Raw genomic sequence first — 27682 nt, 5'->3', positions numbered from 1 at the left:
ATGGAGCTGTTGATCACTACCCGTTGAGCCTGACGATCTAGCCAGCTTTCTATCCACCTTATAGTCCAATCATCCAGCCCATACTTCTTTAACTTGCTGGCAAGAATACTGTGGAAGACCGTATCAAAAGCTCTTGAAGAACAACAGTTACAAAAAGGTTAGTAACCTTTTTTTCTTCTTCGAGTGCTTGCACATGTCCCTTCCACATTAGGTGACTCCCAGGCAGTACCACAGGAGCTAGAATCAGAGTTCATGGACATGCTGACTGCAACACAGCTTGACCAAACCTGGTGTTATCTTTAGCTTGTTGTGTGATGGTGTAGTGAGATGAAAATGTACATACTGATGACCAAGACACTGGTCTGCAGATTAACTGGATTGAGACCTGGGCCAGAAATGCTGCTGAGGAAGCTTTCACCCTCATAGAATGGTCTATCACTATAGCCGGTGGCGAGACCCCCGCCTGCTCATAGCATGTGTGGATGCACGATGTGATCCAGGATGAAATCCTCTGAGCTGAATTAGGAAGGGCCTTCATTCTGTCTGCTACTGCCACAAAAAGCTGTGTGAATCTACAGAACAGTCTTGTTCTCTCAATATAGAGAGCCAAGATGCTTCTAATGTCCAGTGTGTGGAGACACTGCTCCTCCCTGCTTGTGTGCGCTTTTGGGAAGGAAACCGGCAGGAAAATAGCTAAACCACTTTTGGGAGGAATGTGGGGTGAGGATGAAGCTGTAGCTTGTCCTTAAAGAAAACCGTGTATGGAGGTTCTGACATAAGTGCCCTGATCTCTGAGACCCTCCTGGCTGAAGAGGCCACCTTCCAGGAAAGGTATGACAAGAAGCATGTTGCCAGTGGCTCAAATGGGGTCCTGTGAGTTTTGACAAGATGAGGTTTAAGTCCCATGAGGGAATGGGCTCCTGAAGCTGTGGGTATGATCTTTCTAGGCCCTTGAGAAAACAAATGGTCATCTCATGCAAGAAAATTAATCAGTTATCCATCGGGAATGCCAAAATCACTGCCAGGTGGACTTTAACTGCTGAAATTGCCAGACCTTGTGGTTTCAGATGCAGCAAACACTCCAGAACGGTCTGTAGAGACGACCAGATGGGTGACAGACCTTGCTGGGAAGACCAAATGGAAAAATGCTTACTCTTGGCAAGGCGTGTAGCTCTGGTAGAGGGTTTCCTGCAACCTAGCAGAACCTGGTGAACTTGCTCTGAACAGGTCGACTCCTCGGGACTTAACGATGGAGCTTCCAAGCTGTCAGATGAGATTGGGGTGGAGCATTTGACCATGGTCCTACAATATCAGGTAGGGACGAGAGGGAGTGGCATCAGAGTAGCTACTGAAAGGCCTAGCAACATAGCAAACCCGTGCTGGCAAGGTCAGGTTGGGGCTATGGGATTGACTCACGCTCTGTCCCGCTTGATCTTCAGCAAGACCTTGTGCATGAGAGGAATAGCAGGAGAAGGCATAGAACAGGTGCTGCGCCCAAGGGTGCAGGAAAGCATCTGTGAGTGAGACTGGGCTGCGGCTTTGCAGGGAGCAGAACTGATGACATTTCCTGCTCCGCCTGGTCACACATGGGTCTACCTGGGAAGTCCCCCACCATTGGAAAATGACCCTTGTTACACCAGAGCAAATGGACCACTAGTGGTGACTGGAGAAATACCTGCTGAGGTGATTTGCCAGCTTATTCTGGGCTTCTGGGAGGTGAGAAGCTCGAGATGGATCAAGTGCGTTATGCAGAATTCCCACAGGTAGATAGTTTCCTGGCACAGGGGGAAAGAGCAAGCCCCTCCCTGCCTGTTGAAGTAAAACATGGCTGCTGTATTGTCCGTGAGCACTAGCACATTCTTGTTCACAATGTGGGGTAAGAACACTGACAGGCCAGGCAGACTGCTCTTAGCTCCCTAACATTTATATGTAGGGAGAGCTCCTCTGGGGAACCACATCCTGAGGTGCCCTAGGTGAGCCCTCCATCCTTGATTCGATGCATCCAAAACTAGGGATAACAAGGGCTGTGGCCTGGTGAAGGGGAGGCCTGAGCAGACCCAACAGAGGGCTCTGCCATAAGTCAAGGAAGGCAAAGACTAGGGCAGGAACCGCGAGCACCAAATCCAGATGATAATGGCTCAAGTGAGTACACTGAGGCCAGCCAAGCTTGAAGTGGTCTGAGAGGCATAGCCTCACATGCTGCACTACGTAAGTGCACATGGTCATGTGGCCTAAGAGTCTGAGGCAGAAACAGGCTGTCATGATTGGATGGGCCATGACTTGCACTATCAATGACCCCATTGTCTGGAAACAGACTTCTGGGAGGAAAGCTCTGGCCTGGGAAGAATCAATCACCACTCTGATAAACTCTAACCTCTACACGGGGATGAGGGTAGACTTCTGCTCATTTATAAGCAGGCCCAGTGCCTGAAAGGTCACCTATATGAGGTGGATACTAGACTCCACTTGGGCCTGGGACCAGTCCTTGACCAGCCAATCATCAAGGTATGGGCAGACTTGTACCCCTCTTTTCTGAGGAAGGCTGCCACTACCACCATGCATTTCGTGAAAACCCTGAGGGCTGCTGAAAGGCCAAACGGGAGAACCGTGAATTGGTGGTGAGTCTGGTTTACAATGAACCTGAGGAACCTCCTGTGGCCTTGGAAAATTGAGACATGGAAATAAGTAAAAAGAACGAGGAGTACTTGTGGCACCTTAGAGACTAACAAATTTATTTGAGCATAAGCTTTCGTGGGCTAAAGCCCACTTCATCAGATGCATGCAGTGGAAAATACAGAGAACATGAAAAAAAATGGGTGTTGTCATACCAACTCTAATGAGACTAATTGATTAAGTTGGGCTATTATCAGTAGGAGAAAAAAAACTTTTGTAGTGATAATCAGGATGGCCCATTTCAAACAGTTGACAAGAAGGTGTGAGTAACAGTAGGGGGAAAATTAACATGGGGAAATAGTTTTTAGTTTGTGCAATGAACAAACAAACAAATAAATAAAGTTGTTAGTCTCTAAGGTACCACAGGTACTCCTCATTCTTTTTGCTGAGACAGACTAACACGTCTACCACTCTGAAACCTGTCACCATGGAAATAAGCGTCTCTCAAGTTGAGGGCGGCATACCAGTCACCCAGATCCAGGGAGGGGATGATGGAGGCCAGGGAACCCATGCGGAACTTCAGCTTTTTGAGGTAGCCATTGAGATGGCGCAGGTCTAAAATGGGCAGAGACCTCCCTTGACCTTTGGAATTAGGAAATATCGGGAGTAAAACCCCTTCCCTCTTAAGTCCCAGGAACCTCCTCCATGGCTCCCACTTGGAGGAGGGCTTCCACCTCCTGGACCAGAACTTGCTCATGAGAAGGGTCCCTGAAGAGGGATGGGGAGAGGGAGGATGTGTGTGTGGGGTGGAAATAAACTGGAGCATATAACCCCTTTCCACAGTGTTCAGCACCCAGTGGTCCATGGTGATAAGAGACCATGCCGAGCTAAAGTGGGATAGGCGGTCTGAAAACAAAAGGGGGGACAGGATCAGGTGGCACGGGAACTGGTATAATGCCCAGGGGCATCCCATCAAAAGTTCTGTCTGGCTGCCCCCAAGTATCTGAGTGGGCCAGGTAGGGACATTGAGGCAGACGAGGGCAGCTGCCTGCGTCTAAACCCCCTGCTTAGTTTCTTCAGCAGGTCCTGAGAGGGGGGTGGAGCTGAGAACTGGGTGGAGTGCTGAAGAACTGAGCTTCCTCAAAGGTGCCAGGGCATAGAGACCCGGGGACTTGAGGCTGGCTCTAAAGTCTTTCAGGCCATGGAGCTTTGCATCCGTTTGCTCTGGAGAAGAGTGAAGCGCCTTCAAATGGAAGATCCTGGATGGACTGCTGGACTTCCATTGGCAGGACAGGAGCCAAGAGCGCCTGCATATGAGCAGAAGCCATGGATCTGGCCACTGAGTCTGCTGCATCCAGGGCGGCCTGAAGGGAAACCCTGGCTGCAGACTTTCCTTCGTCCACCAAAGTGGAGAACTCCTGCCTGGACTCCCGGGGAAGTAAGTCCTTGAATTTCAACACTGACTCCCAGACACTGAAGTTGTACCTCCCCAGCAACACCTGTTGCTTGGAGATGTGGAGCTGTAGACCCCCTGCAGGGCTGGCTTTAGGCTGATTCCCCCCAATTCGGGCCCTGCACCTAAGAGGGTCCCCACGCCCAACTTTTTAATTTTTACTCACCCAGCAGTGGTCCGGGTCTTCGGTGGCATTTTGGCAGCAGGTCCTTCAGTGCCACGGAAGACCCAGAGCGAGTAGGACCCGCTGCCAAAGTGCCGCCGAAGACCCGGACCGCCGCTGAATCAGGCCCCGCAGTTCCTAAAGCCGGCCCTGCCCCTCTGTAGAATAAACTTTTCTATCAAAAGGTCTAGTCTATGAGTCTTGGCCTTGGTGGTCATTCCTGGATGCCCTTGCCTGTCCCTCATTGGCCGCTGAGACCACCAGGGACCCCATAGGAGGGTATGAGTACTTGTCCTACCATCCTTGAGAAGGAACAAAGTACCCACAGGGCTTTAACTGGTCCCATGATGGCCTAATTGAGATGGAGAGCCACCTTTGATGGGGCCACTGTGGTCAAAATATCAACCAGGTTGTGGGAGGACTCTGACTACCTCCACTTCCAGCCTGAGGTTTGAGGCCACTCTTTTCAACAGCTCCTGATGAGCTCTGAAGTCACTATACGGAGGTGATGTCCATGCCCCTGACTCTATCTCATCCAGGGAGAAAGATGCCTGCATCAGCAAGCGGTCGTCGTCCTCTCCTTCTGCACTGACTGGGTCCCCGCAGGTCTAGGTCCTGAGGATCTGTACTGGGCTCAGTACCGAAGTCCAGGTCAGGTGCTCGTTGAAGGGATGGAGGCGCTCTCCTCTCTGAGACCACCGAATATGAGCACCTGAAAGTGGGCTCTTGCATTGGGGGAAAACCCTATGGGTTCCAAAATGGCCACTGCATCTGCATAGGCCAATGCCCACTGTGCCAAGTACTCAGGGGTGCCCCACACCTGGATCCACAATCAAATAGAGATGACCAGGTGGGAGGGTACTGGCATTGGTTTCTCGGTTGGGGATACAACTCCACTTCCAAGTCCAACAATGAGCCTTCCTCTGGGGACCATGAAGGTGTAGTACCCATCACTGCCGGGGAACGGCGCTGAGGTGGGAAGATCTGCATTGAGTCTAGCAGGGCCAGCTTCCCTCTAGACGGTACTGAGGAGTCCGGTACTGAATGGGAGCTTGGGGCAACATTCTCTCTTCTGCTCACCAGCACTGATGCCACTGACTCTTGTACTGCTGGTGACAGCGGTACTGAAGCACCAGCAAGTCCCTAGCCACAACAAATGCCTTAGAGGTAGATGCTACCGTGATCCAACTGGTGCAGCATTGTCCCTCCTATGCCGATGGCTGGTCCGGGACCGGACTCAATGGAGCCTGTACAGGTTGGAGTCAATGTTACTGCTCTCGGAGCAGGGGCAGCAGAGTAGCCAGACTTAGGTTGCACTCCACTGTGCTCCCCGTGCTTGGCTTTCTTTAGAGTTGGGAATGCCCCCTCTCAGCCAGCTGCTTCTTATGTTTCTTTTCCTTGGCACCGGTGAAGGGGAATGGTGCCGAGAGACTCTCACGGCAGGAGGAGCACTCCACACCGATGCTGAGGTACTCAGTGCCGAGTACAACAGGCTTGGCTCCATCAGGAGGGATTTCAACCTTACCTCCCGGTCCTTCTTAGTACGAGGTTTGAAGTCCCGGCATACTTGGCAGCAATCCCTGATATGAGTCTCTCCCAGGCACTTCAGATAACTGGAGTGCGGGTTGCTCACAGGCATAAGTTTGCCACAAGAGGCACAAAGATTGAAACCCAGACATCGAGGCATGCCCCAGCACCAGCAGTGGACAAAAACTCCGCTAAACACAGCAAAAAATGCCTACTATGTATAACAAATTGTCAACAGTCCAAACGAGAAATAAAGAACTGGGACGAAAGAAACAAAGGGAAAGATAGTAAACCAAGACCACTGAGAAGAGTTTGCCAAAGCAGGAGGAGCAGTTCCAGCGACCATCACAGGCAGTAAGGAGGAACTAAGAGGGTACAGGTTCAGCCGGACCACTTATACCACTGCATGAGCACGCTAGAGCCGACACGGCAGATTCCACTAAGGAAAAAAATGTTTGGTAACTGTGCACACGGCGCATGCACAGCTAACATGGAATGGACATGTCCAAGCACTTGAAGATTGGATGATACTGTTAACACCTTGGTTCTCATGATGTTCGTGAAAACGGCAGAATTGACCCGAACAAAACTTTTAACATTAAAAAACAAAAGACGCTGTGAATTTTAAATTACTCAAGTATTTTAAAAAAAAACACTGGCTTGTTGCATATAAAAGAGAGATATGTAAGTTTACTGATTTCTATGACATCATGAGAGGCTGATTTAAATAGAACAATGAGCAGAGCTCTTTAGTGATTTTAAGCTACAGAGCTATCATCAACATAATCAGTTAACAACAGAGGACCCTATCCTGCGCCAAGTTCTGAGCAGACAGATCCCTACACCAGCACAGAGCATGTTTTTTCCCCTTCGTCAGGCCCTGATTAGGAATGTGCTGCTGTTCAGGAAAGCACATGCTGAAGTACCACTGATGTCAGTGGAAGATACATATGTGCTTACGTGTTTTTCTGAATCGGGCCTTGGTTTAGAAAGAAGGCGCAGGGAACCATCACTTACCCAGAACTGCATGGAAGTCATGTCATGTTGAATGACAGTAAATGATATGCACCTGCATGCTGACATCTACAATACAATCAATAACTGCTTCTCCCACCACACAACCTCTGCTAAACAATTTGTTTCTATATATCCCCGCAGACTCCAGATATCCTTTGACTTCCATGTAGCACAGCATCCACCCCTGATTCACCTCTGTGTGTCCAATAATCCTCAAGAATTATCTCTGGCCTCTCTGCTCTGGCTTGTGGAACCCAGGCTATAAAGATCCCAAATGCACCCCAGAATCCTTAACACCAGCTGCTGTGGTACTTCAAAGGAGGTTACAACTAAGGATTTAGGACTGCAGCTGGAATCTGAAGGCTCAGGGTGGGGCCCCAGGGGCTGAGTGAAAAGAACAAAGCTCATTTGTAAGGATTAAAAAGTAGACAGGTAATGGAGCTAGATGGGGTTGCTAGGCTGGGCGGAGGTAGAGGAGGGTGGGAGTCAATACACAATAAAGGCAAATATGAAGAGGTTAAGAGGGGCAACATAAGGAAGGGAAGGGGACATGGAAAAACACAAGAGATACACAGGTTAAGTAAATAATATACATGGACCCTAAGATGCATAAATGGGCACATTTTAGAAATATAAAAAAAACATGTATGGAGAAAATAAAGACTAAAAAATATAAATGGAAGAGAAAACAGAATGGAGGAGAAAAAGATCAACAGGAAGAAAGTACAAAAAAAGAGGAGGGGCAGAAAGGAGGACTAAGAGACCCACAGAAAAACGCAGAACACAAGATTACTATGGGAGAGCGGCTGTATCCAGCAGCATAAGAGCTTGTTCTATAAAATCATCATTTACCGTAGCATTAGTGTTATAGATTTTTCTAAATGTAAAAGCTAAAGCATTTGGGTTTTTAATTAATAACTAATTTCTACTTCCCTGGGCCAGGGAAGCTAATGATCCAACCAGCGGACCAAATTCGATGATGAAGGTTATGTGCCACCTGAGGCACCTTTGCGCATATGCTAAGAAGAAGTAACTTAAACACAACTGGCAATGTCCCTTTCACTTGTGAAAAGGGCTGGTAAAGATTTGCTTTGTTATTTTAACTGTTTGGCAGCAGGGAGCGAGGGACAGGACAGAGAGCAAGAAAGGGAAAAGAGGAACAAGTGAGGAGAGTTTTTTTTCCAGGTGCAGCAGTTAGAAGGGTTATTTTTTATTTTTGATCTAGTTTATACAGAAGGGAGCAACAATACTAAGAGTTATGCAAAGTGTATTACATAACATTTGGAAGAAGGGGGAAGAAGAATTAACATTTATATATGTTTGCTAGTTAAATGCCATAAGATGGCTAGACATTTCTTTGTATTTATACGAGCAACTGGAGGTGCTAAGCTCCAAAGGTGAATTCAATGCGGCCAGAAGTTCACCCTTGTGCCCCTAACCAGACAAGAAAAGCCCAGTTTGCAGGTCATTATTGCTATTACAAGTCATGAAAATATTAAATATATAGAAAAATAATCACCCTTTTATGACAAAGCCAACTAAGTCAATAGGTGGCTGTACCGACTTCAATGTCTTGTAAGGCCTAGTGCAAAAAAGTGGAAACTCACTCTCACCATCCCATTAGATTTATAAGTACAGAGGGGAAAAAAAACAGATTACTTACCACGAGGAATTGTAATTCTCAGAGCGTGTTGCCTCTGCATATTAACAATCCCCACCCACCCTCATGTCTTCCTGAGCGTTCTAAGAACTCAAATTTAGTACAAGAGACTGAGGCAGTTGTGGCCACACAGCCCCTTTAATAAATTTGGCTAATAAATATTTATTATTGTAAGTGAGGAGGGTCATAGCACACCCACTGTCCATTGCATGGTTTCAAAACTTTCCAGAAAGCTTTGAAACCATGCAGAGAGGGGCATCCCAAAGGCGGGAATACGAAGAAGCCACTTTGAAACATTAATCCCACTTTACAGATAGGAAACAGCAGCACAAAATGATAAATTAATTCAACAAATGAAACATCAAAAACTTATCCAAGGCCACACAGAATGTTTGTGGTAAACTGTGAATTAAACCCAGATCTCCTGGTTCCCAGTCTTGTGCTTCAGCCATATGACCATTCTTCCTCCTTCCTTAATTGAACAGCAAGTGATATGGAAACCCAGCAGTTACGGGGTTAATAACTAGACAGACCATGATTTAAAGCAAACTTAATATTTTTGTAAAAGTTCCTTTCAGCATCCACATCATAGTACGATGGTACAACCTCAAATATACATTTGTTGGGGGAAACAGGACTGAGCTGCCCAACCTACTCCTCTCCAGCCCAGAAAACAAACAATCTCTATTCAACTTGACCCTATATAGAGCGTGCTTATGTTGAAAATCTGCCTGTTCGGTTGTGTACTCTATAAGGCAGGGACTGGTCTCAGCTTGTTTCTGTGAAGTGCCTAGCACACTTGTGAGCACTCAGAAATAATAAATCACTTCCCTTTTTCATTTTCTACCATCCAGTTAAAGCTACCATTCACACTGCATATTGATCCATTTCAAAATAATAGTGAGCCCTAAAAAAAGCCAAATAACAAACACACCAGACACCACATTCATACCATTTGTAACTCTCTTTTGGAATCCCATCTTTCACACACTGGTTGCAAAGCACTGGGATTGGCCACTCCCATTACTTGCCTCATTTCCTCTCCAATTACCTTTCCACCTTCTCTCATCTTGTTCTCCCTGTGACATTAAACAAGATTCCCCGGCCAGTCCTACTGGCTTTCCCCACCTTTAGAAGGCTAAGAAAGACTCAATCTACTCCTCTCTGCTGAAACCAAGCAGTCTGTCTTAAATCTCACCTCTTTCTTGGGCTTCCCATTCAGATGTGCCCCACAGTACACTATGTCTGAGAGAGACTCTCCAGAAATAAGTAATATTCATTGGAGCAGAGAAGAAATTTGTTGGTCACAGAGAGGATAAGACTGAGTGACTTAACTTTTTATTTGTGGCTTTTACTCTGAACTGTATTGGCAAGAATTGCTGTTGAGACTGGGTTATAGGGAAAGAAAAAAGTGCCAGGCCAAACCCAATCCAGCCCATCCGGCCAAGGAGCATAACATCCCTGGGGGTTATGAACCAACTAAAAATGACTGATCCTAATTGATTCATTAACAGTTTCTAATGCATGCTGAATACATTGCTCATCATAAACAGTCCAAACTGCTGATAGAGGTTCATCTAAATTCATGAACACATACATTCATTGCATCTAACACAAGAAAGGACATTGATATGGTACACTAATATTCATTACTGGCATCTTGCAAGTAGCAATGGGGACAATTTGGGTCCTTAAAAAAAAAAGTATGTTGTTCTTATAGCTTTATTTCAAGGACTGTTTCTCATTAGATACAGTTTATACATTTTTTGCACTATATAACAATGGAATATCTTCCAAATTATTCCTACATAAAATATATTACTGGTTCAAATGCTAATCTGACAATAGCTTCTCCAAGTTACATTTTGCTGAGTGTCAGTTTAGATCACAGGAAAAAAAAGACAAAATGCCTTGGCAAAATACCTTACAGCAGTAATGCCTTTAAAACTATTTTGAATACAGGAATTCTAATCCAATTTTACCGCAACATCAATCAAAAAGATAGTAGGGCATATGTATACACAGTTACACTGCTTTATGGGAATATAATTCAGAAATATATCTTAATTTTTCAAAGTGTGTGGTCCACTATTTGAATCTAGGCCAATAAAACAAAATGCCTGCTGCTTTTCAACACACAATGGCGTAGCAAGTTTTCGAAACCTCTAACTGCACTACAGTGATGGTCACTGTTCAAACAAAGTTCCTGGCAACCTCTAGGCCTGTTCAAGGGAAGAAAGGCTGCCAACGGTATCAATACAAAGGAAAATATGTTCACTGAATTGCACACATTGAGCTTCTAGGAGGGTTAACAGTTCTTGCCACAGGCTCTTGACTGTAGTTTACAATATCTGCCTTCACCACCCTCTGTCATAAAAGAAAACACAGCGATTATCAAGATATCAGAAGCAGATATTGTTCAAAGTGCTACTAAAAACATTTAACATGGCAATTATTTTAATGAACCCTAGAACACGGATGTGTTACTATGAAATATGCTTGTGCTAATAAAGAATCAGTATGAACAGACATATACTGTAGTACTCTTTTACTGGAAATTATGCAGAAAGACTTGTCTAGGTGTTCATCCTCATTCTAAATATTGATTTCTTGGCACTAGATGGAAAAAGAGTGCCTTGGTTGCTAAGTTTTCATGACCATTTTGTAAGGCTGATGTATGTATTAACATAACTGGCTTTACAATCATTAAACAGTATTTTCTTTCATGAGACAAGTTTTTTGTATTAAGTGTTGATGGTGGATAATAATAAAAAAGTATCTGTTTAATAAGAATACTGTAAGCGGTATTTTTGAACAACAGTCTATTGTTTAAGTGGAAATTATCTTATATATTGTTAGCATGAAATGGAAATTTTTCACTCTTGCTGCCCTCATAGGAAAATAAAAACCAAAACAAGATTCTGAGTTAACAGAATGACATTTCAGCAAAGTTGTAATAGGCAGAAAATTTAAGGAGCAAAACAAATATAAAATCTAGATATCTCCCATATTATGTACTTCACACATCTATTAGTCAATCTATTCATTAAAAACTTAATAAACTTTTGATGGGGGTTCTTTGGTGCATTTTGTATGTTGTGTAACCCTTGTACTTTACAAAGAATTTCTAAACGGATCTCATTCTGTATTTGTACACTAAAGATTCAAACCACATGAGCATTTTATCCGAGATTATATCTGTACAAAATCAGTTTCAGTTTGCTATCAACATGTTTGCCATTAGTAATAACTTCTACCAAACCACTAATGAACTACCTAAAACTTTAACTTTTGAACTTCATCCCATTTTAACTGGCCCATAAGCTTTATTTTTGGATTACTATTGAGGACATGTAATCAGTTAAGACATAAACACGAAATGAGTGTACCCAGTTTTCAAATCTGGACAACAAATCTAGAGGACCCCATTCCATGTGTAGTGCTCAAATAAGGAATCAGGTGTTCATTTTGTCATGCTGTGTGTCAATTTGACTACCCAGCTTTGAAAACTGTGCCCAACATATTAATACATGATATTATTACAGAGATGCTAGGAATTAATCAGTATTTGAAATTTGATTTAATCTGTGTAAATGTTGTGAAGAGATATACAATATAGCTTCACTGTTAACAGACATACAGTACAGAACATTTCAGAGTGGTATTCATGGTCATACTTACTACTTCATGGAAAAGCAAAGTAATAAAAAAAACACATTGATTTTTACCATGATACCTGAACTATTGCACTGAACAGATTTTACTCTGACAGTTGGCAGTGCTGTAGTGTTGGTTATCTTCTTCAGGATACTTCACTAGTTCTGCCCTGACAACATGCTGTCAACCACATGTCAATATAATGGACAAATAGCAAGGAGGAGAATGAAAAACAAAAAGAAGAAAATGGAGAGACAGATCAATAGCTGAAAAGAAGGAATGAATGATACAAAAGACAGCACAAAAGCAAAAACAATTAACCAAAACAAAAATGCATTTCTCTCCAGGCCCCTTGCTGAATAAGAGACAGAGATATGCCTAGCAGAAAGTTTTATAGCTGGAGTTGCAGTAGCTTCTCAGATTCATCATCAATCATGCCCTCTCCCACAACCAACACAAAATAATCAGTTTAAGCAACCAATAAAAATGTTTTGCAGCTCAGACATGAAAAGGGATTGAAAAAAACAGGGGGGCGGGGGACAGAGAAGAGGACAGACTCTTTCTTTGCATCTAATCAATGTAAATGCTACATAGATCCACTTCTATTCACAATTATAACAACTGTATTAAAGATACGCATGCATAATTCCCACTACAAATTGTCATACAATTCCAAAATGATAAACATAAAACCTCACATCCAAATGCTTTGTTAATACATGTTTTACTTGCCAACTCTTCTTAATCACTTGCAAGTTTTGCTGAAGCAATCTTTCAGTGAAGTGACTGGGACATACAACTTGCAAAAGGAAAAGTAGAAGGGATGTGCATATCTGCATTTTATGGTTGAATTGCAATGCCTCCAAATGAAGATTTCACCCAGGATTAATAAAAAAATTCCTTCAATGTTCTTTGCCAAATATTTGCTTTTAGCAAAAACAATCAATCCTCTGCCCAAACCTCTCTTACCCTTTACAAAAAAAGTAATTAAAGAGTCTTCAGAATAAAAAATATTTATGCTTACAGGAGAAAAATACAAATACATAAATCAAACAGTAATGCAGGGGTAACCTACAGCAGCAATTATATGGACTGCATCTACTGTCCTAATATTTCAGTTCTTATATAATTAAAATATATATGTTTGTTACAAGTGAGGCACAAATGGGGGGAAACAATTTTATATTTCTAAAGGAAACATCATTTAATATGGACATGAATATATAAACATCGTTTGCTGAAGATAACCTTTGTAAATAAAGCATATATGTAAAACAAGCAATAGTAATTGAACTAGACAGTAGAGTGTTTAGATTTATTAGCTGCTGAAGTACTCTGCTTAAGTTTTAATTGATCAACTTCATATCTTATCTGGTGGACAAGAGTCATGATTTACTAGACTTCTGGCCTGATGTTATCAAGGGAAGGGTTGCCAAATCCCATGTAAGGCGCTAGTAGGGGTTCAGCATTAAACAGTGTTATCTGACCTCACAGGACCTAATTTCTTCATACCAAGCTCTATGCTAGACTGAAGAAAAAGGATCCTTGCAATCAGTAAGCAATTAATTGTTCCCACAAATGTTGGTTTAAATCCCATCATGTAAACATAGCTAGGTTAGTGACCCATGTTTAAGTCACTTTGTGGCAGGAGACTGACTAACATAAATGACTTGGATTTTCTAAAGGAATTTCAGCTAAAGAAGAAGAGAAGAAACAGCATTCAACATTTTTCCTGCTAGCTTCACACCCATTACACACACATTATGCATTTTGGGACATCTCTATATTAGATTGGAGGTATTATCCAAGGCTCCAGTTTCTATCAACAATCAGATCCACAAGTTTGTTTATTTGGTGCAGGTGCTCAGAATTCCAGACCTTGCTTAATGCCAAATACTTTATTGTAGCGGGCTGGCACACTAGCACTACCAAGCTAAATTGGCATTTCGTTCAAGAGAAAAACATATATTACTTAGAAAAATGTTAATTCTTGCCAATGCCCAGAAACAAAGTTGTACCTCATGCAGTTTCTATACTATGACTGGAAGTAAAAAAATATTGAAAGAAAAACATTTAATTAGTAAAGGAGCCATTTCCTTAAGTTTCAACAGCCCCTTGTGTTTTAAAAGAGCGAGGAATTTGAGGGCTGAAAAAAAGATGTAATGTGTAAATTCTTTGTTTTGGAACTCTTACACCTTGAAAACATGCTCCAAACTCCAGTCTTATGTAGATAGCTATCTACTTTTGTTTTATCTGGCCATTGACTGACTATGGGTTTGGTTAGGAGGCACCAGGTTCTAAAAGACTGCACTTGTACCCAGTAAAGTCAACAAAAGTTTTGCTGTTGACTTTAATGGGACCAAGAGCTCCCTCCATCATGGCACAAGTGATTTATATGGCTAACCTAAGCCTTCAAAACTTGTGTCAAGCCCTGCAAAATCATGATATTGGCTTAGAAACTATGATTTAAAAAAAAACATTTGGAGTTGCTTTTATTTACCTTCTGGATGCACTGGAGTCACATTTTGAGGTTTTTATCCATAATCATAAGGGTAAGAAACTTTTTTTTAATGAAAGCTGATATTCTTGTGCATAAAATCATGGAAGTCAGCAATGTTATTTTTGTAAAGTGTACACTTAGTGTTAAGTAATCAGACAACTTTTCAGACCTCATGATTCTGTTTTGGTTTGTGTTCCTCAGACACACAGATTCTTCACTTTTGGTGGTTATCTGAGTTCAATGTTGGGCTCGATATATGCAGTTACAACAGAGAGTGGATCTATTACATTTTTTTAAAAAATAATCTCAATCTCTGTGAGAGTTAGAATGATAGTAAAGCAGCAGTTCCACTCTATTGCTTTTTTTAGCAATGTACCTAAGTAGGTATTCCACTCACTGGACTAATTCCAAAGGCATCATTCCAGTATTTAAAACAATGCACATTTTTAAAAATAGAACCCAGTTCTGATCTTTGTTTAAAAATTCAAATAGTAGTAGTATCTGTGTTGCTATACAGGCAACCTAACTTTCACCGGATGCTGCTTCAGAAACTTTAATTAATGTATTCGCACAACCCTTTTGTGAAATACGGAAGTTTCATACTCATTTACAGATGGAGATATGAAGGAGATTAAGGGACTTGCCCAAAGTCACACGGGAAATCTGTGGTAGACCATGAAGAGAACCTACAGCTCCTAAATCCCATTCCAGTGCCTTAGCATCCAGATCATCTTTCCTCCCTGGCAAGAGCCCAGTTCCATGCTTCTAGAAAATATGAAGCCACATACTGCCCCATGAGAGTTTTCCAGTACAGGGACTAGGAAATCTACAATTTTCCTCTTATGAAATTCCCTTCCAATTCTTTTGCGAACACAAGGTTGAGGCTTGTCCCTTCCCCACTCCAATCTTGTGTAGCAGCCAGAGAATTCTGGCTCTTAGACCCACAGATTTCAAGATACCAGTGGGAGGCACTAGACTCAACACAGCTCCCCAGGCTCCTCCCTTACTTTCTTCATATGGGTCCCACTGATGCTCATCTAAGAAAACAAACGTCAATGAGAGTTATATTATTAGCAGGAATTGCTGTTGACCCAATGTAGGTGGAAGCCTTGCCAGATCCAGCAAGTGCTCTAGAGCTCTTACCCCTCAACTCCGCTCCCAAAGTCATAACACCACAGAGTTTGTAATGTCTTGAAATCATGGGACAATACAGTGGAGCTGCTGCTCTATTTACTTCAGGGCTTTGCCTCCTCTCTACCTTGGGTTCATATGGAAGGTAGTATGTGGACTCTGGTCAATGTTTAACTTACAGTTATGAGCCTCACGTAGGCTGTTACTTCTGCCATTTACCTCGTTCTGCCTGACCAATCCAAGACAGGCTGCTGAGCCATTTATTTTCCGAATATAATAGATAAGAAAAGTAGCTGAAATTTACATTATAAACCATCTTTGTCTGAAACTATAAGTTCCAATGAATTGGCCAGAAGAATTACAAACCATAAATATAATACTGAGGTGGGAAAAGGCCTTTGTAAGGTTGATATTGGTCCAATATAGCAAACTATGCATTCATGGTTTTGCATTATGTACAGGTCTTCAGAATATCTGATGGGCTTATTTTAGAAATCTACAACATTTTATACAATATTTGGCTCATTTTCACATCCTTTTTTTAATGTGCAATGTTTTATGATTTATTTCATAGTTCTAGGCAAAGTGAATTCACACCTAGACTATCAAAAAAGTATGAATATATTGCTGCTTTTGGTACTGCTGTGTGCAGATCTGAGATAAGAATGGTGCTTCAATGTTGTAGAGTTAAAGAATAACTGATTTCCAATCTAAAGTATTATTTATACACAAATCATGCAACTTAGGGCTTGTCTACATTACCCGCTGGGTCGACAGGCAGCGATCGATCCAGCAGGGGTTGATTTATTGTGTCTAATCTAGACGCGATAAATTGACCGCCGAGTGCACTCCCATTGACTCTGGTACTCCACCAGGGCGAGAGGCACAGGCGGAGTCAACAGGAGAGTGTCAGCCGTCAACTTACCGCAGTGAAGACACCACGGAAAGTAGATCTAAGTACGTCGACTTCAGCTAAGTTATTCACATAGCTGAAGTTGCATAACTTAGATCGATTTACACCCCAGTGTAGACCAGGCCAAAGAAAAGCAAATAGCACGCACCTTTCTCTCTCTCACACTCTCTCTCTCTCTAAATATATATATTATATATAAAGACAAAAGGACATTGTTCTGATCTTTTCTATTTTTGTGTAGCATACATACAAAAGTTTTTCATAGCTGTTCTGCTTTGCTTGTTAGGTGTGTACTGCACAATATATTTTGCTCTTCTATTGTTAAAAAAAATTCTAGCTATATATTTCAACACAGATTGTAAATATTGCCTTAGGGAAAGACTTATTTTCTTATTATATGATTAGAAAATAGATTTATTGTATATTTAAGCAAACTAGAGAGCACGCTGTTCATAAAAGGGTAAATTTTTAATAAACATTTTACTGAATTTTTTTGATTTTTTAAAATAACTACTAACTCAACAGTGGCCAACAATGCAGCCCCTTGAACTGCTTGACGAGATTGCTTTGCGTATAAGAAGTAAATTAAAAATATATGTATTATAATCTCATAACATCATGATACTATAAAAGTTAAACTCTGTATTTTAATCCTTATTTTCAGTGGTTTATGAAACTGTGTGTGTAAAATCCTTTTGGGTTGGATGTTTGTGCACAGTCAACCTGAAAGGGAAATTATTTTTTTAAAATGGAATTTAGAAAAAATAGGAATGTTTTTAATGAGAGGATTGACATTCTTTTAAATGTTTTTCTCCTAAACAGTTTTCCTTCATTAATGTGAACTAACTGCTTTTCCTATTCCGGGGACAAAAAATGGAAAAAATATATTTTTTCTCAATTAATGCTATTGTGTATGTGACAAACACAGAATGACACAAAATGTTCACCGCATTTTTTAAATACAGTTGTCTGTTACAGCTCCATTTTGTTTCTTAAAGCTGTCCCCTTACTCCATTTTGTTCTTGTTCGCCTCTGTGGCCGCCCCTCCTTGGCTGTTAAGTTGTTTACCAGGGCCTCTGCCCTTCTCAAAGGGAGGGCCCCTTAAGTTGTTTAACAAGAGCCATTGCCCTTCTAAAGGGGATGGCCACTTGTGCTAAGTGGGACCACTGCCCTGTTCAAAGGGTTAGTCCTGTTATCACCTTGTTAAAACCTGGGCTTGGTGTAGGGTAGGCAATGTCCAGAGCTGCAAGACCTATTGTGTTTTTAAGATCCTGGGCATGAGTCATAGACCTCATGTTCTTTTGAGTCACCTATTGCACAGGACTTGCCCAGACATGCCTGTGGCTGCCTGCAGTCTCCTCCCTGCCTTCTCGCCTCCCTGTAAGAGGGGGAGCCAATCAGAATTACTGGCGGGAAGCTGCTTGGGTTTGCCTTTATAAACAGACATTTTCTGAACAGACTTTAGAAAGATTCCTGCATTGCTGCCTGGTCTGATCAGCCAGGGGTTCTGGGGGTTCCTTTCTCTGCTCTCGTTTTATTTTTGAGCGTACCCCCATTTTTTGAACCCCCCCTCACAAAGAACGAATTGCTGCCTGAGAGATCTCCTGATTATCTAGACTATACCAAGCCTTCTGATGTTCTTGCTGCTTCTGCCTCTGCTGCTGCGTTGGGGGCTGGTAAGAATCCCTCTGTGAAACTTTCTGTACTTTTATTTTATTATTTTAGCTGCTGGCTCTGTCTCCCCAGCACACAGACTCAAGCTAAACCTTGGTCTGTGTTTTAAAACCTCTCTCTTAAACTCCGTGGCACTCTGCCACTAAAAGTAAGTTTGTGCTGCTGCTAAGCTCTGCTCCTGTGGGCTTTGTCTTGGACTCACTGTTTCCAGCTGTATCCACTGCTGCAGCCATCTCCCTTGGCTTCCTTGGGGGCTGCCTTGGGAGCTGTATTCTGGGCACATACCACTCTGCCCTCTGTAACTTCCCCATAGCATAAGGTGCACCATAGATTTTGTTTCTTTAGTTTAATAAGTCATAGTTTGTTAAGATTATAAAGCTTGTAAGTCTCACCTGCATTGTTATAGTTCGTTGTTTTGTTGCTCCATATAGCTGCTTGTTATAGTTTGCTTAGAATTGTGATATTTGTTGTTTTGCCTAGTCGTTGGTTAAGATAGATTTAAAAAGTCATTGCCTGATTGTATTCTGTACCTGTTTTGTTACTTTGTAGAAGCTGCTTGTCATTTTATATAAGTTTGATTAAGTTAGAGGATAGATAAGGTTCTTGCTGCTCCAACCCCCTGCTGCCTTTTTCCCCTGTGTCTGCATCACCTCTGAACTTCCCAAACCCCCCTGCTGCCTTTTTCCCCTGTGTCTGCATCACCATCTGAACTTCCCAAATCCCCCCCGCACACACACTGCTCTGTTGTCCTTACCTCGCAGGGCTTCAGAGTCTCTCGCTGCCTGCAGCTGCATCTCTCATCAGTTGCCACTATCATTCCCCCCCCCCCCACTCCTGTTTCTTGACCCAGCCTTTGGGTACACTCTTGCTATCACAGCCTCACAAATTAAGTCTACACTGCATAATTTCACTTATCACTCATATTGTATTATTGCACTGTGATTCACATTTTACTTCCACCTTTCTGATATACTTTGTATTTGCGTTAATACTATTGTGTTACATTGTGTATAAGGCCACCAACCACTTAACACATTCTATCTAAGATAGTTGACCATTCTATATAGAAGCTACCATTTTATTCTGCATCTCCTTTTGGTATGTTTTACATTCCACACTGTATCTAGAGCTGTTCCTATATAAAGTTGAGTTGCTTATTAACTGTACTGTATCCCATTGTGCTAAACCCCACTTACTGTACCCCACTGTTAGAACTCCCTACACTGTTCAATAAGAACCCCCCCCCACCATCGTCTATTGTAAACACCCTATACACCCCATCCCATTGTATTTCATTATTAAATTCCCACCACTTCCTTTTTCCTTTAATAAAGAAATTAATTTGCACCCCACCCGTGTGGTAATTGCTCCCCAAGATCCCATATACCTGCTGGCAGGGACAACAGTCATAGCCCAAAAGGGGCCTGAAGCAGCTGAACTATGTGCTCATACAGAAGTCACCATAGTCACATCCCTAGCTATCAATTTAGGAGTGTGGGCAAGGGCTTCCTTAGGAGATCAAGCTCACAACTGTTGCTGGGATCTATTCTCTCACCCTCAGTCCCTACTGAAACTAGAGGAAACAGAAGACAATCCCCCACATGTGATTGGAGAATGTCACTAAGATAAAATTGTCCAATGTGAAACACACCTAGTGTTAGTTCTTGATGGGCTTTTTTGCCACCAAAATTCTCCTGTTGTGTCCGATACACCAGTAATTAATCAATAGCCACAGGACACAGCACTGAGGTACCTAACACACAGAGAAGCTGAATGCAATGAGATACTTTAATACTGAAATATCTTTAAATGAAGATTTTTTGGGGATTGGTACTTCCAGGAAGCTAATTAAAAATGCATATCACAAACTCTTCATAAAGAATAAGCAACAATTTCTTCACAGCCATTTTAACATGATGGGCTTGATTCTCACCTGATATAAATCAGTGTCACATTAATGGAACTATGATGATTTACTGAATTCAGTAAAACTATGCTATACCTAGCACAGCACATGTCCCCTGGGGTTAGGGTTGAAACCCCTGAGGTACAGAAGACCAGGACACCTTGGATGATCCTGAACACAGAAAAAGGGACAGCTGGCAGTTTAGACTGAGCACCCTTACGGAGCTACCTCAAAAAAGGGATGATCTGGGGAAAACCTGGACAGGTGGCAACCCTACCTAGGGTGCCAGTACAACTGGGTTGCCTAATGCATTAGCATTAGAGGCTCTGGAGCCAAAAGTCCAATACCTCCCCATCCACCCACCTTTGTAGGGTGGAGAGTAGTTACTTTGAAGAGGCTGCTTTTCCTTCTTTGGGATGGGCAGGCAACACAGAGGCAAAAAGGAAAAATTTTGTGCCCCCTGACTTCGTTGTGTGGGTACAAAGAATGAACCAAAATCTGGCCTTAACATACTGTACTATACGAATGGGTTTTTTTCTGACTGTGTGAACCAAATGCAAGATCTTTTTCCACTTTAACAAGATATTGTTTAAAATTATGTAAATGTGCAACATTTATATCCATATAAATGTATACCCTCTATTTCTTTTTTTTAAACCTATAACTCTTTAAAATACATTTTATTAAAAAAAAGTACAGAGCTACAAATAAGGACATAAGTGCCATATAATCATACCTAGTGTTTAATTAAAGCATATGTACATTTGACAATGTCTCTGTTTCTATATATCTAACACTATATACCTATATCTATATCTAATTAAACCCTCCAAGTTTGTTCCTGCTTTTGGATTTCTCAGTGTGTTCTGACTTGTGTTTCTGAGGACTGGAACTGTATGTTTTTGTACCATGTAAAGTACTGAGCACACTGTAAATGCAATTAGTGTGTCAGGCACCATAATTTAAAGATACAATAAAACTATATATAGGTATATAAACACACACTCGAATGTATATGATATAGTTATGCTATTTTTAACCAGAAAAAGCTTTTGAATTAATTTTTTTTCTAATTTAGCAGGACACAAATTTTGTACGTTCAAAATGTTTTTAAACTACACATATATAAGGAATGAACATATATGGAAGGCTGTAATAGAAGCATACAACTGACTCAAGCACAAATGGGATGCAACTTACCTTGAAGGAAAATTTATTATTCATTTGTATTCAGATTTTTTTTTAAACACCAAGAAAATATCTAATAAAAGCAAGGTATGCAGGACAATCACCTGTGATTGTTCCATTTCTGCTTTGTTTAATTTGATGCCAAGGATGTCAGCAGTAATTCTCTGAAAACACAGGAAGACCTACATAAAAAAATAGAGCGTAAATGATTAAAAACAGACATCCTCAAGTTACTTTTAAATACATCAAACCTTTCCTGAACTGTAAACAATGAGATATGCAAAAATATGACCTGTGCAAAACAGATCTGAAAATAACTTCATCTGGTAAATTCAATGCTGTTTAAAATAATTCAGCAATGATATAAGGGAACGAACAGCATGCTGGATTGTTAGGCAACACTTCTACTTTGTCTCCAGAGACTTAAGTTTAAACAAGCGCTTATACAAAACCCCTTTCAAATATAATGGTTAGTGTTGCAAAATATGAATACGGGTATTCACTGTTTGCTTGAAAAATATTCTACCAGTATATTGTGCAGCAGAAATATGGGTTTCTGTACCTCAGAACAATAGGGTTTAGCATATACACTACTGGGGCCCCTATCCTGCATGCCCCACTTAAAGTTAGGCACATGTGTAAGTGTTTGCAGGACAGTGTCTTAAATCCATAATGGCTTTTAAGAAATAGCATTATCTCATTAACAACATGCTGCATTTAAAATATGTGGCAGCCTGGCACTGAATCTGACTTGGACAATAAAACAAGATGGACACGTTGCATAAAACCCCTTTTAAAAAGTTAAACTTTCCCTAGACAAGACACTTGGGCTGTGCCTATGCTACAATATTATATTTTTTGTCCTGGAATTGGTTGGATACAACCAGTTAAAGAACCGAATCACATCCACACAGAGTCGATTTAAAAGTCCTTGCACTTTTGCCCTGCAACAAGAGATCCCTGATCTAAATCATTTAATTTGCAATGCTCTGTGGATATCTACCACCAGTTCCCAGCACAGCTCCCAGAAGGATTGGATTCTAGGAGATTTGGAAAGTCCTCTGTTCTACTGTGGGACAGTAGCAAAATAATTAGTTAAAATATTTCAGCCAGTCCATATTTACACTGGCATTAAAATGGGTAATACTGAACTCTTTTAGACTGAATACACTCACCCAGAAGATTTAAGAATGGAGTAGAAGTTTTCACTTTAACATTATAAGTAGCTGCTCACAAGAGAAACAGATACTTCCGTGTAATGTATTCTTTTATGTTCAAGTATCCGTATGTTTCTGGCCAGGAAGTTAAAAAACTCAAAGAAACTCTATGAAACACTTCCATAATTTGGGGATCAGTGAAAAAGAAAACTAGAAAGATTCTTTCACAAATTTCAATATTAACTATATCAATTACAAAAAAAGAACTGTTAATTTGCTCGTCACTGACAATGTATCAAATCAGTTTGAAAAGGAGATGCTGACTATTTGAAAAAAGAACATATTATAGAATGTACGTACTATAGTGAGTATGGCATTAAAATTGCAAAATGTTTAGTTTTTTGTTTGTTCTAAAACAAAAAGTTACACTTAAAAAAATTAACTAAATCTCACAAAGTGCTTGGAGCACAGACTTTTATACAAAATTTTATGAGAACCAGGTTTTATGGCCAATTTAGAAACCCCTGATAATCTGTGTTTATAACAGAAATGTTGATAGTCATAACTTAATAACCTCAATTAGAAACCTGTAAGATTAATTTTTGAATTTTATTATAATTTTATGTTCTTTGAATAAGAATCTTAATCCACAATATTTGATTACTCCATTTTTAAAACATAATTCATTTTGTACATTAAAAAGTATTTTTTATTATTCAATGATCTAGCCAGGGTAGTAAATCATTTATTAAATATGACGACTTCCACTAAGGAGACAGTGAGATTGTTTTTATGGCTTTTCATGCCCATTGCCATAACATCAAGGTGTGTAACAAAAGTTAAACGCAACACTATATTTATTTAAACTGCCTGTAATAGTTAGCACAAAAGTTCTTCCTGTCTCATCTAACCAACCACACAAGCCTAATTATGGTTCACAGTCAAATAATGAACCAAAAATTCATTTAACTGTGTTCTGAAGATCAGTAAATTAAGCTTCAATGAACCACCAGAGGGAGTGTATCCATTGGCTAGGGACCCTCTACTGTCCAGACCTCAAGACAATACTCCTAGAGACTAGACTGGCAGCAAAGAGAGATTCAGCTCATCACAGCTGTCATGCTATGCATAGAAGACAAAGAGGCAGTGTGCAAGGTAGCCAGATATCAAACCATTTATAGATTACAGCCAATATGTGGAATTTCAAAAGCAGATGAGAACTCACTGTAATTAACAAAGCATCATTATAATATACTATACTGATGATCTACTCCACTAGGAAAGCAAGTGCACTCTGCATTGACTAGAAATTCTGGATTGCTTGATAGTTGGAGTGCAGTGAAATTACCACATCACATTCCAGAGTTACAGTTTTCAAAAAGAAATTATAATTATTTGATTTGTCTTACTTACAGAATCACCTGTCTTGGCTGACACAAAATGGCTACTGAAACCATTTTCCTGGCAAAATCGTTGGTGTTTGTCAGTTTTCACTGTTCGCATGTGCTCCAAATCAACTATAAAAAGGTTCAAAGGAGAAATTACTATAATGGAGCCCATTTATTTAGATACCTGTCTCAGCAGTTATTCCTTGAAAATATTTACAACAGATACAATCTTTCCTTCATACAAATGAAAACCTTTTGTTTTTATAATTATTTGCTAAAGGAAAAATAACCCATTACTTGAAATTTCTATGTGTACATGTAAAAATAAATTACAATAAAAATTGAACTGTGAAATGCAATAAACTCATTTAAAAATAAAGGCCAAATTCCATGCTCAGGCGCATACATGCAGTTCCTATTGTCTCTATTAAGAGCCATGTATGTTAGTCTGAGGGTAAAACTAAGCCTCAAATATTCTGCATGCAAATGTGATACACTATGAAAATTCTAATGTTATTCAAATACTGTTGCAAAATAAAGGTAAAGTTTACAGATACAAATCTGCTTCCATATAGTTTGCTTCCAAATTAAAAATGTAAATGAGTTATAAAGAATGTTAATACAAAGTGGTACAGCAAAAATGTCTGTTACATTAAAGTCCACTAAAATCGCACTGAATAAATATTAACAAATTTATTTGGGCATAAGCTTTCGTGGGCTAAAACCCACTTCATGAGATGCATGCATATATATCTTCCTACTGTATTTTCCACTGCATGCAGTGGGTTTTAGCCCAAGAAAGTGTATGCCCAAATAAGTTTGTTAGTCTCTAAGGTTTCACAAGTATTCTTCATTCTTTTTGCTAATACAGACTAACATGGCTACCACTCTGAAACCTGAATAAATATTGACATTCATTTATTTGTAAGTGGAGTTTTCAATTCTACAAAGATATACTTCAGAAAGCTGTATTAAACAACATAAAAATACATATTTTAAGAGTGGTGTGCATTATTTTCATTTTTCCCATTATATACCCATTGGAAGTAGAGCAAAGCTGTTAAACAATATGTTTCATTGAAATGCACTGGGTGCTTAAAACACAACATGGAACTCAAGTCTTGTACAAGTTTTATTGTGTACATTCCAATTTCTCCAAATCTGATCCTAGGATAACTGGAAGCTATATTGAACAGTTTCTCTTTTTATTGCATTACAGTCCCTATAAGGGTGTTGACTCAATGCCGTCAAATTATAAGGCAAATATATTCACAAGGATTTAAGGACAACTAGGCTCTTTGAGTCAATACAGGAAAAAAAACTTAAACTGATTTCCTGAGGAAGGGACCCAACTGACTTGTAAAAACTTGTAAATTTGCAAATCTAGTAAGGCTGCATAATAGTGTCATTTGACTATCAACTGAATTTTTTTTCTCATACTACATAAAAGGCTTTATTTAAAAATGATATTGGAGGTCTTTAATTTGTAGACTCTGGAGATTTTTTCTGCAAGATTTTTGATCCAACAGGAGATTCCTATACCCCATTTATACAGCTTACCTTGGTTAATGTGGAGCTTTTTGCCACATGTTGCTTTTCCTTACACATCACTGAGGCCTTGTTTACAAGAACAGGCCTAAAATCATCCATCTACCACAGGCATTAATTTGTGGAGGACTAAAATACTAAGCTATTAACAGTAATGTTTATAGTACTGGTTTATCATAATATTGAAGCTAGAATACTTATTTAACAAAAAAATAGAAAGAAAAAATACAGTTAAGTCTCAAATGAAGTCAATAACCAATTTAAAAAAAAACATATACAGCTAATATAGCAACTGCTTTTTTCTTCTCTTTAAAAGAACATCTACTACAAGAGGTGGCTTGTGCCAAGAAATCTTTTAGATGGAAAATATAGAATATTTTCTTTCACTATTTTTAGTCTTCACATTTTAGATGTAACGTAGCTGTGTGGGAGGGAACTACACCACCACACCTGGTGGAGAACTTTTTTGGGGGGAGGGGGGGAGGGGGGGAAGAAAGGATTTTGTTTTTTTTAATTCAATCTTAATGGGCCAAATTTTTAGAGAGGCCTCAGCCCAGCCTCCAATTTTATTTTATTATATTTCTTTAAATGTACTATTAAAAGTGCATATCCAAATGCTATGCACCTGTACAAATACTGAACACACAAGAAAATTTTGCTTAATACATTGACTCTGCCATTGATGCCATTTAAACCTACCAGTGACTCCTAGAAGAGTGACAACTGCTCTCTCCCCACAAAAATATTAGAGAATAGAGAAGTGCCACAGCATGCTTTGACAAATTCAGGATCTATTGGTCTAAGGGAAGAAATTCCGAAGTCAGTGGCAGCTCCCTCACAAAAATTGCCCTGCAGAGCTCTTTCTCCCTTTTAAACCAGGAGAGCTCAGTTCAAGCAGCTCCACTGATTGCAACTGCCATGGTATCCATCAGAGAGAAGTTTCTTCAGGTTGCCAAGGCCAAGTGATTTAGGTCTCAGTTCAGCAAAGTACTTTATTGGTTTTTACTTAGTTTAATCAGGAAATGTAAGGTATTGGGTAAGGGGTCGAAGGCCTTGATCCAGCACGGTTCTTAAGCACAGGCCTAACTTTAAGCACACAAGTAGTCCCACTTCACCACCACCTTAAAATCCATGCTGAAACTATGTGATAGCCAATGCAGATTGTAGGGCAAGATGTAACATACTATCTGCATAAAGCTTTATTTCAGTATAAGAATGGTATTGTAGGTGGTTTGATATGAATGTTTAGATACCATGTGGCTTTGTGCCCAGAACGAAAAATAGAACAATATAAACTACATCTCAGATTAGACAAATGAGAAAGAGGAAAGTTAACAGAGGAAGAACATGGGAAAGAAGGAGGAAAGAGGTAAGTCTGTTACAGAGAGAACAAATGGGAAAGCAGTGCCTACAGTGAGATCCATAACAGGAGGTCACTAGCAACCAGTAAGCAATGTAACTGACTTAGTATAACATAACATGCTGAAAACAAAAACAAAAGGCAGTAACTATTATTACTTATCTTCCTTTGAATAATCCTCCAGCAGATACTGGCCTGCTTCTTATGCAGATACAGAAGTGAAGGTGCAATGGAGGGGCCCAATATTTTCAAAGCAGAAGTATACCCCATAGTGAATTTAATATCTTTGTTATATAGTTTTGTGCAAAACATAATTACATTTCCTACACTTGGCTATTATGCCAGCCATGAATCATGGAAAACCCAAACCATGCTATTGTCCAGCATACTCTCCCTCGTCTTTCTAGCTGCTAGTTGTATTTTCTCTTTGTCTTGGAAGAAGCAACTTCACTGGTGTTCACAATGTGATCTATCAGTTACAATATTACCATTGAGTATATTCATACCCATTTTGAGATATACAGTGAAACCCCGCTATAATGCGATGTTTGGGGTCCAAAAACTTCCATCGTGCTAAATGCGGGGTCGCGGTATAGCGGGGTTTTGTCAGTGGTCCCCAACGCAGTACACTGATGTGCGCCGCCTAGTGCCCCTAGTGCCCAGCAGGGGAGAGGAGCCGCGGCTCCCCACCTGCTGGGGACAGAGAACTCCGGGGCTGCGGACGCCGGTTCTCTCTGTCCCCGGCAGGCGGGGAGCCCCGGCTCCTCTTGAAGCCGGAGAGAAGCTGCGGCCCCGCGCCTGCCAGGGACAGAGAGCACCGGCGCCCG

The 27682-nt window shown here is 40.7% G+C and overlaps 1 protein-coding gene across 8 annotated transcripts in view; it reads right to left on the bottom strand.

The window, feature by feature from the left end:
* RAB28 (RAB28, member RAS oncogene family) overlaps positions 1–27682 on the bottom strand; it is a 173033-nt gene that overhangs the window by 67347 nt on the left and 78004 nt on the right. For 5 of the 8 annotated variants that reach the window (XM_039540479.1, XM_039540478.1, XM_039540480.1 and 2 more), the window contains exons 5-6: positions 23973–24076; positions 21507–21584 (exon numbers count right to left, since the gene is read on the bottom strand). In XM_039540479.1, coding sequence (XP_039396413.1) covers positions 21507–21584; positions 23973–24076 — 182 coding nt within the window. Of the gene's footprint in view, positions 1–10141; positions 10801–12169; positions 12271–18729; positions 18785–21506; positions 21585–23972; positions 24077–27682 lie in introns of those variants that run through there. The other 3 variants (XM_039540476.1, XM_039540477.1, XM_039540482.1) reach the window with 3 other exon arrangements.

Source organism: Mauremys reevesii, linkage group 5 (assembly GCF_016161935.1).
Source record: "Mauremys reevesii isolate NIE-2019 linkage group 5, ASM1616193v1, whole genome shotgun sequence".
NCBI lineage: Eukaryota > Metazoa > Chordata > Testudines > Geoemydidae > Mauremys > Mauremys reevesii.
The sequence above is the reverse complement of the archived record's forward strand: the minus strand, read 5'-3'. Positions and strand labels throughout refer to the sequence as shown.